Source organism: Liolophura sinensis, chromosome 1 (assembly GCF_032854445.1).
Source record: "Liolophura sinensis isolate JHLJ2023 chromosome 1, CUHK_Ljap_v2, whole genome shotgun sequence".
Classification (NCBI taxonomy): domain Eukaryota; kingdom Metazoa; phylum Mollusca; class Polyplacophora; order Chitonida; family Chitonidae; genus Liolophura; species Liolophura sinensis.
Window position 1 is genome coordinate 30,658,131 of NC_088295.1, and position 12,180 is coordinate 30,670,310.

At 36.0% G+C, this 12,180-nt stretch overlaps 1 protein-coding gene across 2 annotated transcripts in view; it reads right to left on the bottom strand.

Moving 5' to 3' along the window:
* LOC135461406 (serine/threonine-protein kinase 33-like) overlaps positions 1 to 12,180 on the bottom strand; it is an 18,030-nt gene continuing 5,850 nt past the window's right edge. The window contains exons 2-12 of one of the 2 annotated variants that reach the window (XM_064738480.1): positions 11,329 to 11,559; positions 10,925 to 11,029; positions 9,549 to 9,687; positions 9,213 to 9,295; positions 8,781 to 8,868; positions 8,120 to 8,195; positions 7,356 to 7,468; positions 5,757 to 5,842; positions 4,463 to 4,693; positions 3,824 to 3,880; positions 1 to 3,111 (exon numbers count right to left, since the gene is read on the bottom strand). In XM_064738480.1, coding sequence (XP_064594550.1) covers positions 2,908 to 3,111; positions 3,824 to 3,880; positions 4,463 to 4,693; positions 5,757 to 5,842; positions 7,356 to 7,468; positions 8,120 to 8,195; positions 8,781 to 8,868; positions 9,213 to 9,295; positions 9,549 to 9,687; positions 10,925 to 11,029; positions 11,329 to 11,559 — 1,413 coding nt within the window. In that variant the 3' untranslated portion in view covers positions 1 to 2,907. The remainder of the gene's footprint in view (positions 3,112 to 3,823; positions 3,881 to 4,462; positions 4,694 to 5,756; positions 5,843 to 7,355; positions 7,469 to 8,119; positions 8,196 to 8,780; positions 8,869 to 9,212; positions 9,296 to 9,548; positions 9,688 to 10,924; positions 11,030 to 11,328; positions 11,560 to 12,180) is intronic. The other variant, XM_064738481.1, reaches the window with a different exon arrangement.

Sequence of the window (12,180 nt, forward strand, 5' to 3'; positions counted from 1 at the left end):
TATACATATATATATGCATGGTTGGATTTCAAAGATTATGTACAAATAAGGAAGGCCACCTGACAAAAACCCCTCAAGTAACCCCAAATATCAATTATAAAATAATTTACACAAGAAAAGCAAATGCACTCTCTGCGCTACACAAGTGACTTTAAACCAGTTCAGAGAACACCCATATGACTACTGCAGATGGAGTATCAACAGAGCTGCAGCAACAATTCATATTGTTCTAATGGAATGTTGTAATAAAACATGTACTGATGAGATCCGGTAATCCTATACTATAATTACTGAATGAATCACAACACACTATGGCTGTTGTGCAGATCAAATTATACTTGTTGACATCAGCAGCCTCAAGTAAGATGAAAAATATCACACCTTTTCTAATGTATGCAAATAGATAAGTCCCTTGCACATGTATAATATGCATAGAAGCATGTGAAAGGTATCTGAAGAGTACACTAATATGAAGTAAAAATAGACATGAATTAAAAAAAGTAAAACTTGAGACCTTTAAATATCCTCTAACAAGAATTGAGAATAACTGTCAATTCATAAAATCAGCAGTATTATGCAAAAAGAGGCAAGTAATGTGAACTTACATCAGCAGTAATACATGGATGGAGTTCACTCAATATTTAAACAAATAACAAAAGAGCATAAGAGATTAAGCCATACTGAGACAACACTAGACATAAATAAGAACAAAAATTAATGAAAAATCTTTTTGGCAAAAGCAAATCACAGCACTTTAAATGTGCATATTTTCTATACATCAGGTCATGCACACATTAATGACAGTCAATACATTATCAATTCTACTTCTAATGAACAACAGCTTATTTGATTCAGGAATAACATAACAGGTAAATACCCATTTGTATGTTTAAAGGCTATTATTTACGAAACATTAACAATTTAGACCGTATAGCAAAGCGAAGCTGGTGTTTATTTACACGTAGAATATCATAAACTAGTAGTTTAAAGGAAACAAGACATGAAGGTGATAGGCTGATAGTATAGATAAAAATTATTTTTACAACATCATCACACCTGATTGTACCCCGAAAGTCTACAGTACTTATGATCCTTCATACCTAAACTTACATATCAGGAACTGTAGGCATTCATTAGGTTTGCTTTCGAAGGAGACTGGGTAGTAAAATAACAATCTCCTGTTAGAGTTGTCTCCCTTACAACAGTCAATTTAAATTACATGTTAGTTACATCATGGCGGAATATTGCTACATGTAGCTTGAACAATACACAAAATACACTTGAGTGGATTGAGTGTTAAAGAAGCAAGTGCTCTTCTTGTACAATACACTGTGCTTTTTCCACTTTGAATCATCTACATGTATTACAATTCAGACACTGGTAATTTGCAAAATTCCAGAGTGGAACATGATTCTAACAACTGGCAGGAACTCACTTATGCATAGTAACCATCTTAAAAATTAGTCAAAATTTATATGAGTTCTGCACATCTTATCTGCAACTATGTAACTTATATACATAAAAATAGATAATTTATCATCAGTTTGTGGAATGCAGTTTGTTTGGTTTGGACCACTCCTTGAGGAAAAATATACTGAATGGATAATATCACTATCATGACGATGCCATTGGAATTACATTGTGGTCAGTGGGAAATGTCAACTTCTATTGGTTGGACACTTGCAAGTGTTTGAAGCAAATAACATTTTGCACTGATGCATTTCCTACACACATGGAGACATCTTCAGAGATAATACTGTCCATTATAAAATGGTAAATTATACGCACACAAAAATAAAGCTTAATCAGTTGTGCCATGTAACATCAGGACAGCAGGGCCTTCTACAATTAGCGGTGCAACAAGGGTACAGACGTCAGCTTTGTATGAACACCCAGATTATGAGATCATGAAGGGACAAAATCTAAATCCTCATGCCTTGACTGATAGACGGTCACAATGGTGGAGTTAGGAGCTAGAAATACATCCACGGGTAACAAGGTACTACATTTTCCAATGATTACTGGCTTTCAAGAAAGTCAAATTTAGGCCAGTGATCTGCTACTCCCCAAAAATAGGTTATTTGTATGTTTGTATAACAGTAAGTTTGATTCCCTTGCCTACTGATTGCCTTACATGGCAGGAAGGTGAAAGGAAGATGACTCTGCATGTACTTGACATTTTTATTGGCAGGTATATTTCCGGGTATGTTTCCGAGACTTGCAGTGTTCTGAGATAAAACTTGCTTAAAGCTACTGATTTCAGAGTGTAAAGTGTGACTGGTGCGTTGCCTGGCACAATGCTTTCATGTAGGTCTTGGAAGGAACATGCAAGATTTGGAAAACTTTCTGACTTTAGTACTTTAGTACAATTTTATTCATACATGAACTTCATTTATCTCGAAAACCTCGACTTGTTAATAATGGTTGGCCTTGTGTTTCCTAAGTCAAAGTTTTCTGAACCACTCAAAACTGGTAGGAGTTTTTGCAGTGGTTTATATTTAAATAAATCCTTTATCAAAACTGACACAACATGGTCAGGAACAGTCTTAAAGTCCTCATGTATGGGGTTCCTACAGGGATTTCAAGTGATGATAGGCTAATAAGTAAGCAACAGTGGCTATGGGGGTAGGAGTTGAAAATGTATAAGGAGTTAGGGTCAAGCAAGAAACCATGCTCATACCAACTGAAACTGCAAAACCCAGTTAACACAGCTCTGTTTTGAGGAGTTCAGCATTCAAGGATGACAATGTGGCATCAATGAGAGTGCTGCATACTTGCTACAGCTTGGGATGTCCCACCTATGGGAAAGCAGCATGCCCAGCTTGGCATGTTGTCACCACGACAGCAGTACAGCTTGTGATTAGAGTTCATTTTCAACAACTTTCTCAGTGAAGTGATAAGACCCTGCTATTTCTTCTTGCCTGTTGCTTTGGATGTTAGTACAGACTTAGATGTGGGTGTGCCCAGCTTCACGGAGCTGCGAGTTGGGGCAGGTTTTCCAGCGTGTAAGGTTGTGGCCCTATTCGAGGAAGAATTAGCTATTGGTGGCGACCTCTTCCCTGAAGATTTTCCTATGTTGTGACTGCTTAGTCCAGGACTTTTTCGGGAAAGCTGTCAAGAAAAATATAAACATATAGACTCAATCTATCCTACACCCTATCTCGACAGCATTAACAGTGGTCAAAATTGAATAACATCTAGTTATTTGGTGGAGCCAGCTGAGACTCGAACAACACTGTTAAAGATTTCAATGAGGCTCCAATGATTTTCAGTTGACAATATCATGTAAATGTCATGAACTCACACGAGTCTCCTGTCATTTCAATATCATCAAATCATGAAACCTTATTTCATGAGAATGTGGTCTTGCTTTTCATCCTTGTCCGCATCTAAATTTTGCATTTTTGTTTGAATGTTTTTTTTCTAATAGGGATATTGTTAGCAGAAGGCTGGAGTTATGACTGCATCAAGAAATATGTTACTGTTTGAAAATTCAGTCAAAAAAGTATTTTTAATCTGAGATACCGAGGCAAGTGTCAATTTGAAGAGATAGTAACCCCCGTCATAATGTTTCTGTGACCTGAATCCTGAACAAATCTCCAGCCAAATGTGTGACGTTAGCCTCTTTTCTTATGACTTAACAAAATACAAAGAGAGAGCTCGGTCACATTCTGTTCTAGTACAGATTCTTATATAAAAAATAAAACATGGGATGAAGTGACAACAGAGAATACCCCCACATTGATTTGCTTGGGTTACAACATTTGTTTGAAACTTGGAAGTTTCTACAGTAAGGAGTATATGTGTAAATTAAAACACTCACAGGCAATCTTGAACTTGGGGACTTTTTCACAGACTGGACTGGAGAGGAATTGCCAGGCTGAAAAGAAGCAAAGTTTATTAACAACTAATCACTGATACATACATGTACCAAATATACAGATATGATATACATGTACACACGTTACTATTACACACGCCAGTGTGAAATATGCCAGATGCTATGAAGGAACCATTTCACGTATACAGTGGTAACCAGGAGTTCTCGGCTGGCAAGAAATGGGCCTTGTCCTACGATTTTCAAAGCTTGAGAGAGAGAGCTGCAAGCTAAAGGGAACAAACACCAACATCACAAAATTTAATATTTGAAAAAACCTCCGGGTGGACGTGGGTTTCCCTCGGGCTCTGCCCGGTTTCCTCCCACCATAATATTGGCCGCAGTCATATCAATGAAATATTCTTGAGAACAGTGTAAAACACCAATCAAATAAATAAATAAACATATTTGAAAAACAACTGTTAAACAACTGTAACAATATTATATCAACTATTAAAATGTGCAACACATCACATGGACTATTGAATGAAGTCTGGTTTTGCTTTTTTTCTTTTCTTTTTTTTTTTTCAGACCAATATACATGATGAGCAGTTCTTCAGGCAAAGTTCTCAATTTTTCATTCACCTTTAAAGTGCTCTCTGATTGATGACTTTCACTTTCAGTTTTCTCTGTTTCCACCTTGGGTTCAGTAGTATCTGTTGTGTCCAGTGGAACGTTTGGGTATTCTGCCTCAGATGTATCCGCCGACTCTCCGTTTATTGCACTACTGTCAGTGGGCTGTTGGGATTCCAGCCTCAGCTCATCCTTCCATTCTTTCATCAAGGCTAGGGCATTTCTCGTCTCCCGTTTCTGTCCCTGTACAATTCAGGCAAGTGCATACTTGTGATATATTATTTATTTGATTGGTATTGATTACTGAACTCAAGAAAGTTATACGACCTCAGTCAGGTTTATGAGTGCAGGAAACGGGAAATATAAAATATAAATATCTGCCAGTAAAACCTCCTGACTTCAAGGCATAGACACAACAAAAAGCTCTGGCTTTGAACAAACCAAAACATTAAAGGAGAAGAAAATTTAAATATCAATCAAATACCACTGAAAAGAGTATGCATTTCCTTGTAGGTGCATGCCAAAAAAATTCTAGTATGTACCTCATGTTGATAAATCATAAATAAAGTCAGTGCTAAAATCCTCTGTGGACGACTCAATTTTGCCTAAGAACAAGTACTGAAGTCTTCTGTGTTAGGAGGAGAATTGCTGTCGGAAAATTCCGAATTGCAGTTCGTACATTTCCAGTAGAACTCTTCTTCCCAGAAGGTAGCGAACAGTACAGTTCTTTTTCCGCTTGACGATCAGGAAAACTGAATGTTGGACGTAGGTTCCCAGCTTACACGAGAAAGCTGGCAGTTTTCACGACTCTCACTGGCTGAGAGGCAACACACCCCCAGCATATTTAACAGGGTGTTAAAGATGGAGGATGCGATGCACTCAGCGATTTATGCGAGCTTTGCCGTTTCCAGGCTTTATGTGTATGGCGTGGAAAAATGGCAAAATTTTGCAGCAGGCACCACCACCACCACCACTATGGTCCACAATATGCTCTTTTCAGCATATAGTGTCACGTTTTTAAGTTTTCTTCTCTTTTAACCATGGGACTGAAAGCTGCAGAAAGCACTTGAGCCATCTCAGCCATCAAAAATTCTCAATGTATTGTCTGGTCTACAATTATATTCAGAAATCAGATAAAAACACTAGTTACCTAAACCAAAGGATCTGACACAGAATTTTTTATTAGCAAAATATATTTAGATATTTGAACTGACAACAGTTTAACCATATGAGAGACACAAGCAAATATAAAAGCAAAGTAAGAATAACACAAGGACAATATACTGTACTGATACGGTTAACTTACTGTAAACCAACTATGGTCCAAAACTTCATGAGCTGTCAGTCGATGAGCTGGATCTACATTCAACATTCCCACAATAATGTTTTGGGCTGAAAGAAAATGTACAGAATAATGAGTACTGATATATCATGGTCTAAGTTTCATCTGGTGTCAGCTGAGGTTCATCATGGACTCTCCCTGAATGACCTAAAATTTTGTCCATGACTAAATTGTTCGCTAATCCAGATTCTGGGAGTTGTGTTGATTTTAAAAAGGTCCTTTGGAAAGGTGTTTGGAAGGTAATGTAAATTTTTGCACCAGAAGTAATATTTTTTGACATTTATTCACCTCCAAAAATGCTCTTTGGTGGTCGAACTTTTAAGTCATTTATGTCAACATACATAAAGAGATGTGGAAAAGTCAATTATAAAAGAAAACAAATTGTATAACCTTATTTATTTAGGTTTGCAGCTATTGTTTTCTGACATGCTTGGTAACTACAAATCTGAAATTCATAGGATAGGCCTTATTAGAGAGACTACACACAATGTTGCACTCATACCTCAAGCACATATGGCTAAAAGGCAAACAGAGTTTGTGTGTAGGTCAGCAGAAACAACTGCCTTCTTGGGTTATAGAAATATCTCATCCCTGATTGGTTAAAACTGACAACACCGCAGCACTTTCAATTTTATCTATGTGCCCATTTTTCTTACTTTGAACTGCAGTATCTTGGTTATGCAACATCACAAAAGTAATAAGGCACATGTATAATTTTTAAATTTTATTATGAATACTCTATTGATGAATACATACAACTGGTCCAGGGTTCTCATATTTTTAAAGAGGTTATATCAGAGACTGATCATAAATTTCTGATTTAAGTTAATCACACTGAATGTACTGTATTTTCCTCTAACAGCCAAATTTATCTGCACTTTAGAAAATGTCACCCATACAATCATGCAATTCTGTTCTTATGCAATAATTAATTTTTCCAGTAGTTCCAATTTGACCCAAATTATAGAATTTAATGTATGCAAGGAAAGTAATGGGTATTGCCATATATGGGTGTAAAAGGCTGCTTGGCAAAGTTTGTGTAAAAAATTAAAATAAATGAACATTTCATTCTGTGATGCCATGAAATCGTACAAAAGACTGATCATAAGTAGCCAATGTGTTGACTCGGACATCAGAGATTGCATATCTATGTTATCCTGAATGCATCTCATTATCATCATGGTGAATACTGCAGCAAAGTAGAAAGAATCAGTTTTCTAACCTAATTGTTCTTCAGCTACATGTACTTATATATAGGTCTACAGCATGCACAGCCACTTCACAAAGACAAGATATATACAATGTATAGAAATTCTCTGGTATAGGAAATTTAACTCTGATTTCCCACACGGGCACTGTTTGCTGATTCACATTTTCTTACATTGGTGTCTAAATTATGCTTTCTCAATACTGTCACAATCAAGGCAGGATTTAAACCCATAAATCTACAGTCAAGTAACGTGTCAGGTAGAACAGAAACATTGTACTTCATACACAGTGTATGTAAGTTTTAATGTCCATGTGAATTGTGCATGAGAGCATTATTAACCCAGTATTTCTTACCGTCATCACTAACAGTCACCCACAATTCATCACTGAAATCCACTTCACCTTTCTTGATAAGCTCATATAGTGTATCATCGTCCTTAGCAGTGAATGGAGGCCTGCCTGTTAATCTACAAGTACAAGAAAACAATTTTCTTTAAAATGTAAAGTGATTTTTGTATAAATTTACCTGTATGTCTAACACAAACAAAAATAAAATGGTAAACAAACCTTGTGAAGACACACCAAGGTATGTTTTAAATAACTTACAATACTTCACCTGACAGACCATTTTAAGTGGTGAGGTTAAAATTATTTAACTCTTACCATAATAAGTAGCCAATTTATTTATTTCTAAAGGGCTGGTGTTGAAGAAAAGATCATTTGTTTGCACAACAGCTATCTGGCTTACAAGTAAAGGAAACCATACCCTTACCAATTACCTTTGACACAAACTTCTTGACTTAAAGACTTGCTGCTCATTTAACAATGCATTTTAAAAAAAGAAATTTATAGTAAATGGTTCTGAACACCACTGGTGATTTTCCCCTACATATACATGTACCTTTATCTTTTTCAATACAAAACACTGTACATGCCTGGACAAAAACAGGACCAGCAGTAAGCTCAAGTATGTGGAGCATTCAGATGTTCACTGGCTGTATTTACTCAGTGATATTACATGTCAACCAATGGTGATATGAGGTATTATGAGTGACAGGTGAAATGCGTTTATAATCTACGACAGGCAAATGTAGAGGAGGTGAGAAAGCGTAACTTACAAGAGGTACATGATTACCCCCATGGCCCAGACATCACACTGCTGGCTGTAACTCCTGTTATCGAGGATCTCTGGGGCTGGTCAACAGAGCCAGAGTTAAATAAACACTACATACAGGTGACAAGGAGCAATAGTGGGAGTAAAATTAGACATTCAACCCACGACAAATCTTTTCAAGTCACAATAAAATCGGGTCAATCATTTCAGATAAATTCTATGCAATGAATGCAGACTATTAAACATGATCATGTCAGTATGTTTGTTGCAGTTTTACAACGCAGTTTGTAAAGATAACCTGCAATAAGGAAGAAATAACTACACCGAACTACACATAGATACACTCTAAATCACAGTTATGTGCAATCGCAAATGTTCTAATAATTGAATTATTCCACTCTAACAACTTGTGTTTTATTACACTTAGATCTTTATTACTGAGAAACATTCAGCTGTGCATGGCAGATTATTTAATGCCTGTGTGCAAAGGTTTTCAAAAACAGCCGGATGTGAGATTAGTATGATGCCATCAAACCACTTTGCATTTTACTGCCCATAGTCAACAACGTTAAATGCTATCCTCTTGAAAATCACACACATCTTATGTATGAAACAAGCGGTCACTTTGCTAGAGATGTCCCAAAATATAAAAAAAATACACTTACCCATGTAAATTGGGGTACCACAGAATGCTTGCATCATGTTTTCATGACCTGCACCTCCCTTCACCACTGATAATCCAAAATCTGTCACCTATGAAGCCCCCCGACCCCAAAACAAAAAAATATATAAAAAAAAAACCAAACTGATATGAAAAGTAATAAATGAAGTCCAATACTGATCTGGTTATAGAATGTGTACTTGGTGAAAAAGTTATTAAAAGCAGAATATGTTTAGTTGTAGGCAAGTCTTAAGACAATCACGATTGGTGTACTCATCTCCTTCATGCAAAAACTCCAACGTTTACTACTCAGTTAATGTACTGCTTGTTTCGGTATATATATTTCTTTAACAAGTAATTTTATACTACTAAATAACTTCAAACAGCTTTCATTTTTCCTCAAGAACTTTGTGCAACAAAAGCAATTTAATCTTACCTTGATATGTAGTTTATCAGTTGGGTCATTTGGATTTTGACTAAGTAAAATATTTTCCAGTTTTAAGTCACGGTGAACGATGTCTGTAATAAAAGGCTTAATTTTAGTTTTACAGGGAGACACTGATGATTTCAATGTTTTCTCAAAAAAATTCATTTACCTCCCTTATACATGTATTCTGTAAATCATGTTGGTTTTATTCCTACACTAGTAATCTTTAAGACCCCAAACCATCCACTAATAATGCAAGCTTTATATATATATATATACACATATATTTTAAAAAAATGGAAAAATTATTTACATCACATTAGTCATCATCATATTGATACTCACCATTTTTGTGAAGATAGGAAATTGCACTTGCTAGTTTTTGCATTAAATTTTTAGTATCTGATTCGGAGAAATAGCCTCTCTTCTTAAGTTCATCTGCTAGCTCTCCACCTTGACATAATTCCATCACCAAAAACATTTTCTGAAATATGATATAACGGGTTCAAGTCTTAATGACACATCTTAAATTTTTTAGGACAGATAATAACAGTGTAGAAAGCACAGAAATTACAATGTAATTTGGATTATATGTTGTATAAATATAAATTGATGGACGAACCACACAAGAAAAAGAGAAAATGTGTAGTCTTGTCACAATTTCATGTATACTGACCAAAAGGAGCAGACAAGATGTTCCCCAAATTATAATTTATGATGTGATCATTTAAGCTCATCCTAGCTACAGCATACTAAATAGAATTAAACAACAACAACTGGCAAATTGAATAACTGTTAACCTGGCGTAAGAGCTATTAAAGTGCAGACTAATAACTGTCAGAGGATAAATGAACTAAAATAAATAAAAAAAAAACTATCAGATAGTGACAGTAAGGCACAAGTGTTGTTTAACAGAATGAAATTTAGAATTGGTAGCAAGGCTACCAAAGAGCTCAGCTGTATGAGACACAAGAATGCAAAACTGCAGCTCATTGCATAATGAAATGAAATTTTGAATTTGGTAATTTGTGGTAATTAATATGCTCACAGAGCATCAGAGATGGAACATCCCCCTGGTGTCATTGTGCTTTATACGCATGTGAAACTTCAGGTCAATACATACAATAATTTTTGAGATACCACCCCTAACATTTTGTTTAACAGTGATTCTAATACACAATACACTAAGCCAGGAATTAGGTAACTAAGTATATTTATATGTAACATGCACACATCCCATCAACAATGGAATATCTCCCTCATGCTCTTGTGCCCTACATGTGAGCAAACCCAGAGCTAAAAATGTGAGTTGTATGTGAATGATTTCTGGAACTATTATTACTGGATGAACTTCAACAAAAGCATGAACATCGCAAAATTTACAGTAAAATGTCCTTTCAAAAAATGACCTCAAATTTAATCAGAGGTAATTTTTCATATACTGCACATTTGGCATCAGGGAATAAAAGACTCCAATGAACTGTGAATGTACATGTGCCTATTCTGGGTCGTTATCTGCTACACTGAACAATGCATGAAGGAATACAGAAGACAAGTCATGTGTGAAAATGTGATAAGGAAGCTATTATGAATCAATACTAGCACAAGCACTATCCACACATACATGTACATATGTTATTAAATGTACATGTACCTATCTGACAGTCTCTCACCAAGACCACACATGGACAGATAATAACTGTTTACACTGGATTCATTACCTCAGCAGTTTCAAAGACTTCATTGAGGCGGATAATATGTTCATGATTCACACGTTTCAGAATGGCTACTTCTCTTTCCAGTAACTTTATAGCAGGTCCACCGGCCTGGGGAAAAAAAAAAACAAATATTAATACTATAAATACAGTCAACCCATGCCCACACTACGAAAACATGCTAAAAAGTATCATAAATGAGACAACCAATCAGTTCAGATGCAACAAAATTGTGAAATGTTTTCCAGATTTTGTGTACAGTTTAGGAAAGCTAAATCATTGAGTTTACACAATATAATTCACAACAATATTTTACTCTGTATTTCTTTACCACAAAAGTTGTAACCCACATGAAACACGAAAGAGAAATGCATATAAGGAGTTTTGGTATGCATATCAAAAGTACTCACTTTTTCCTTGTTAACCGATTTGATGGCCCATTTGACCTTGGTGTCTTTATGCGTGGCAGCATACACCTTCCCAAATGTCCCTTGGCCCAGCTTCTCTCCTATAGAATAACTTTCTTCAATCATGGACTTGTCCTCAATGCGCGTGTGGGCAATGGTTGTGAGCTTTTCTGCGCTTCCTTTACGCGCAGCCATGGCTGAGGTTGCTGGTGGAGCAAGTTCGTTCATTGATCTCTACAATGGACAAAGAAATGTTCTTTAGTGGTGGTGCAATCAAATAGCCAGTCTGTTATCAGCTATCTTGTTGAAGACTCATCTGCCAGCCAAACTGATCACCAGTGGTAAAAACAGTATCACAAGCAACTTGAGCCAGACACTTTCAGGTTGCACATACACCAGATAAACATCTTGATGTTTGCTCAGTTGCCAAGTACCCTGGTATTTTTGTCCCTGTGGCCACATGAAAATTTGATGAGTTAACAAGTCTAAGAATTATGTTCCCCAGTTTAGATATACATCAAACCATAAAAAGACAAGGTCCATACAATCTCACTGTAACATTTTGTACATGAACATCTGTGCACCATCATACAGCCTTCCCACTATCCCCATCAAATTAATATACACACATATATATATATGTCCCACTTATATGGCATACTATGTGTGTTATTTTAAAATAAATTTGCATATCCCTTTTCATTACTTTACATTAGAGCAGTTGTGTTACAGAAGATGTTCTTATTCCACAAATGTAAGTGAAGCAGATGAAATGATTACACTGGATATAAAAGATTTGTTGCCAAGATCAAGTTTGTTGTTTTTCTCTTAGGACAGGTGCTCTTTTTTAGACAT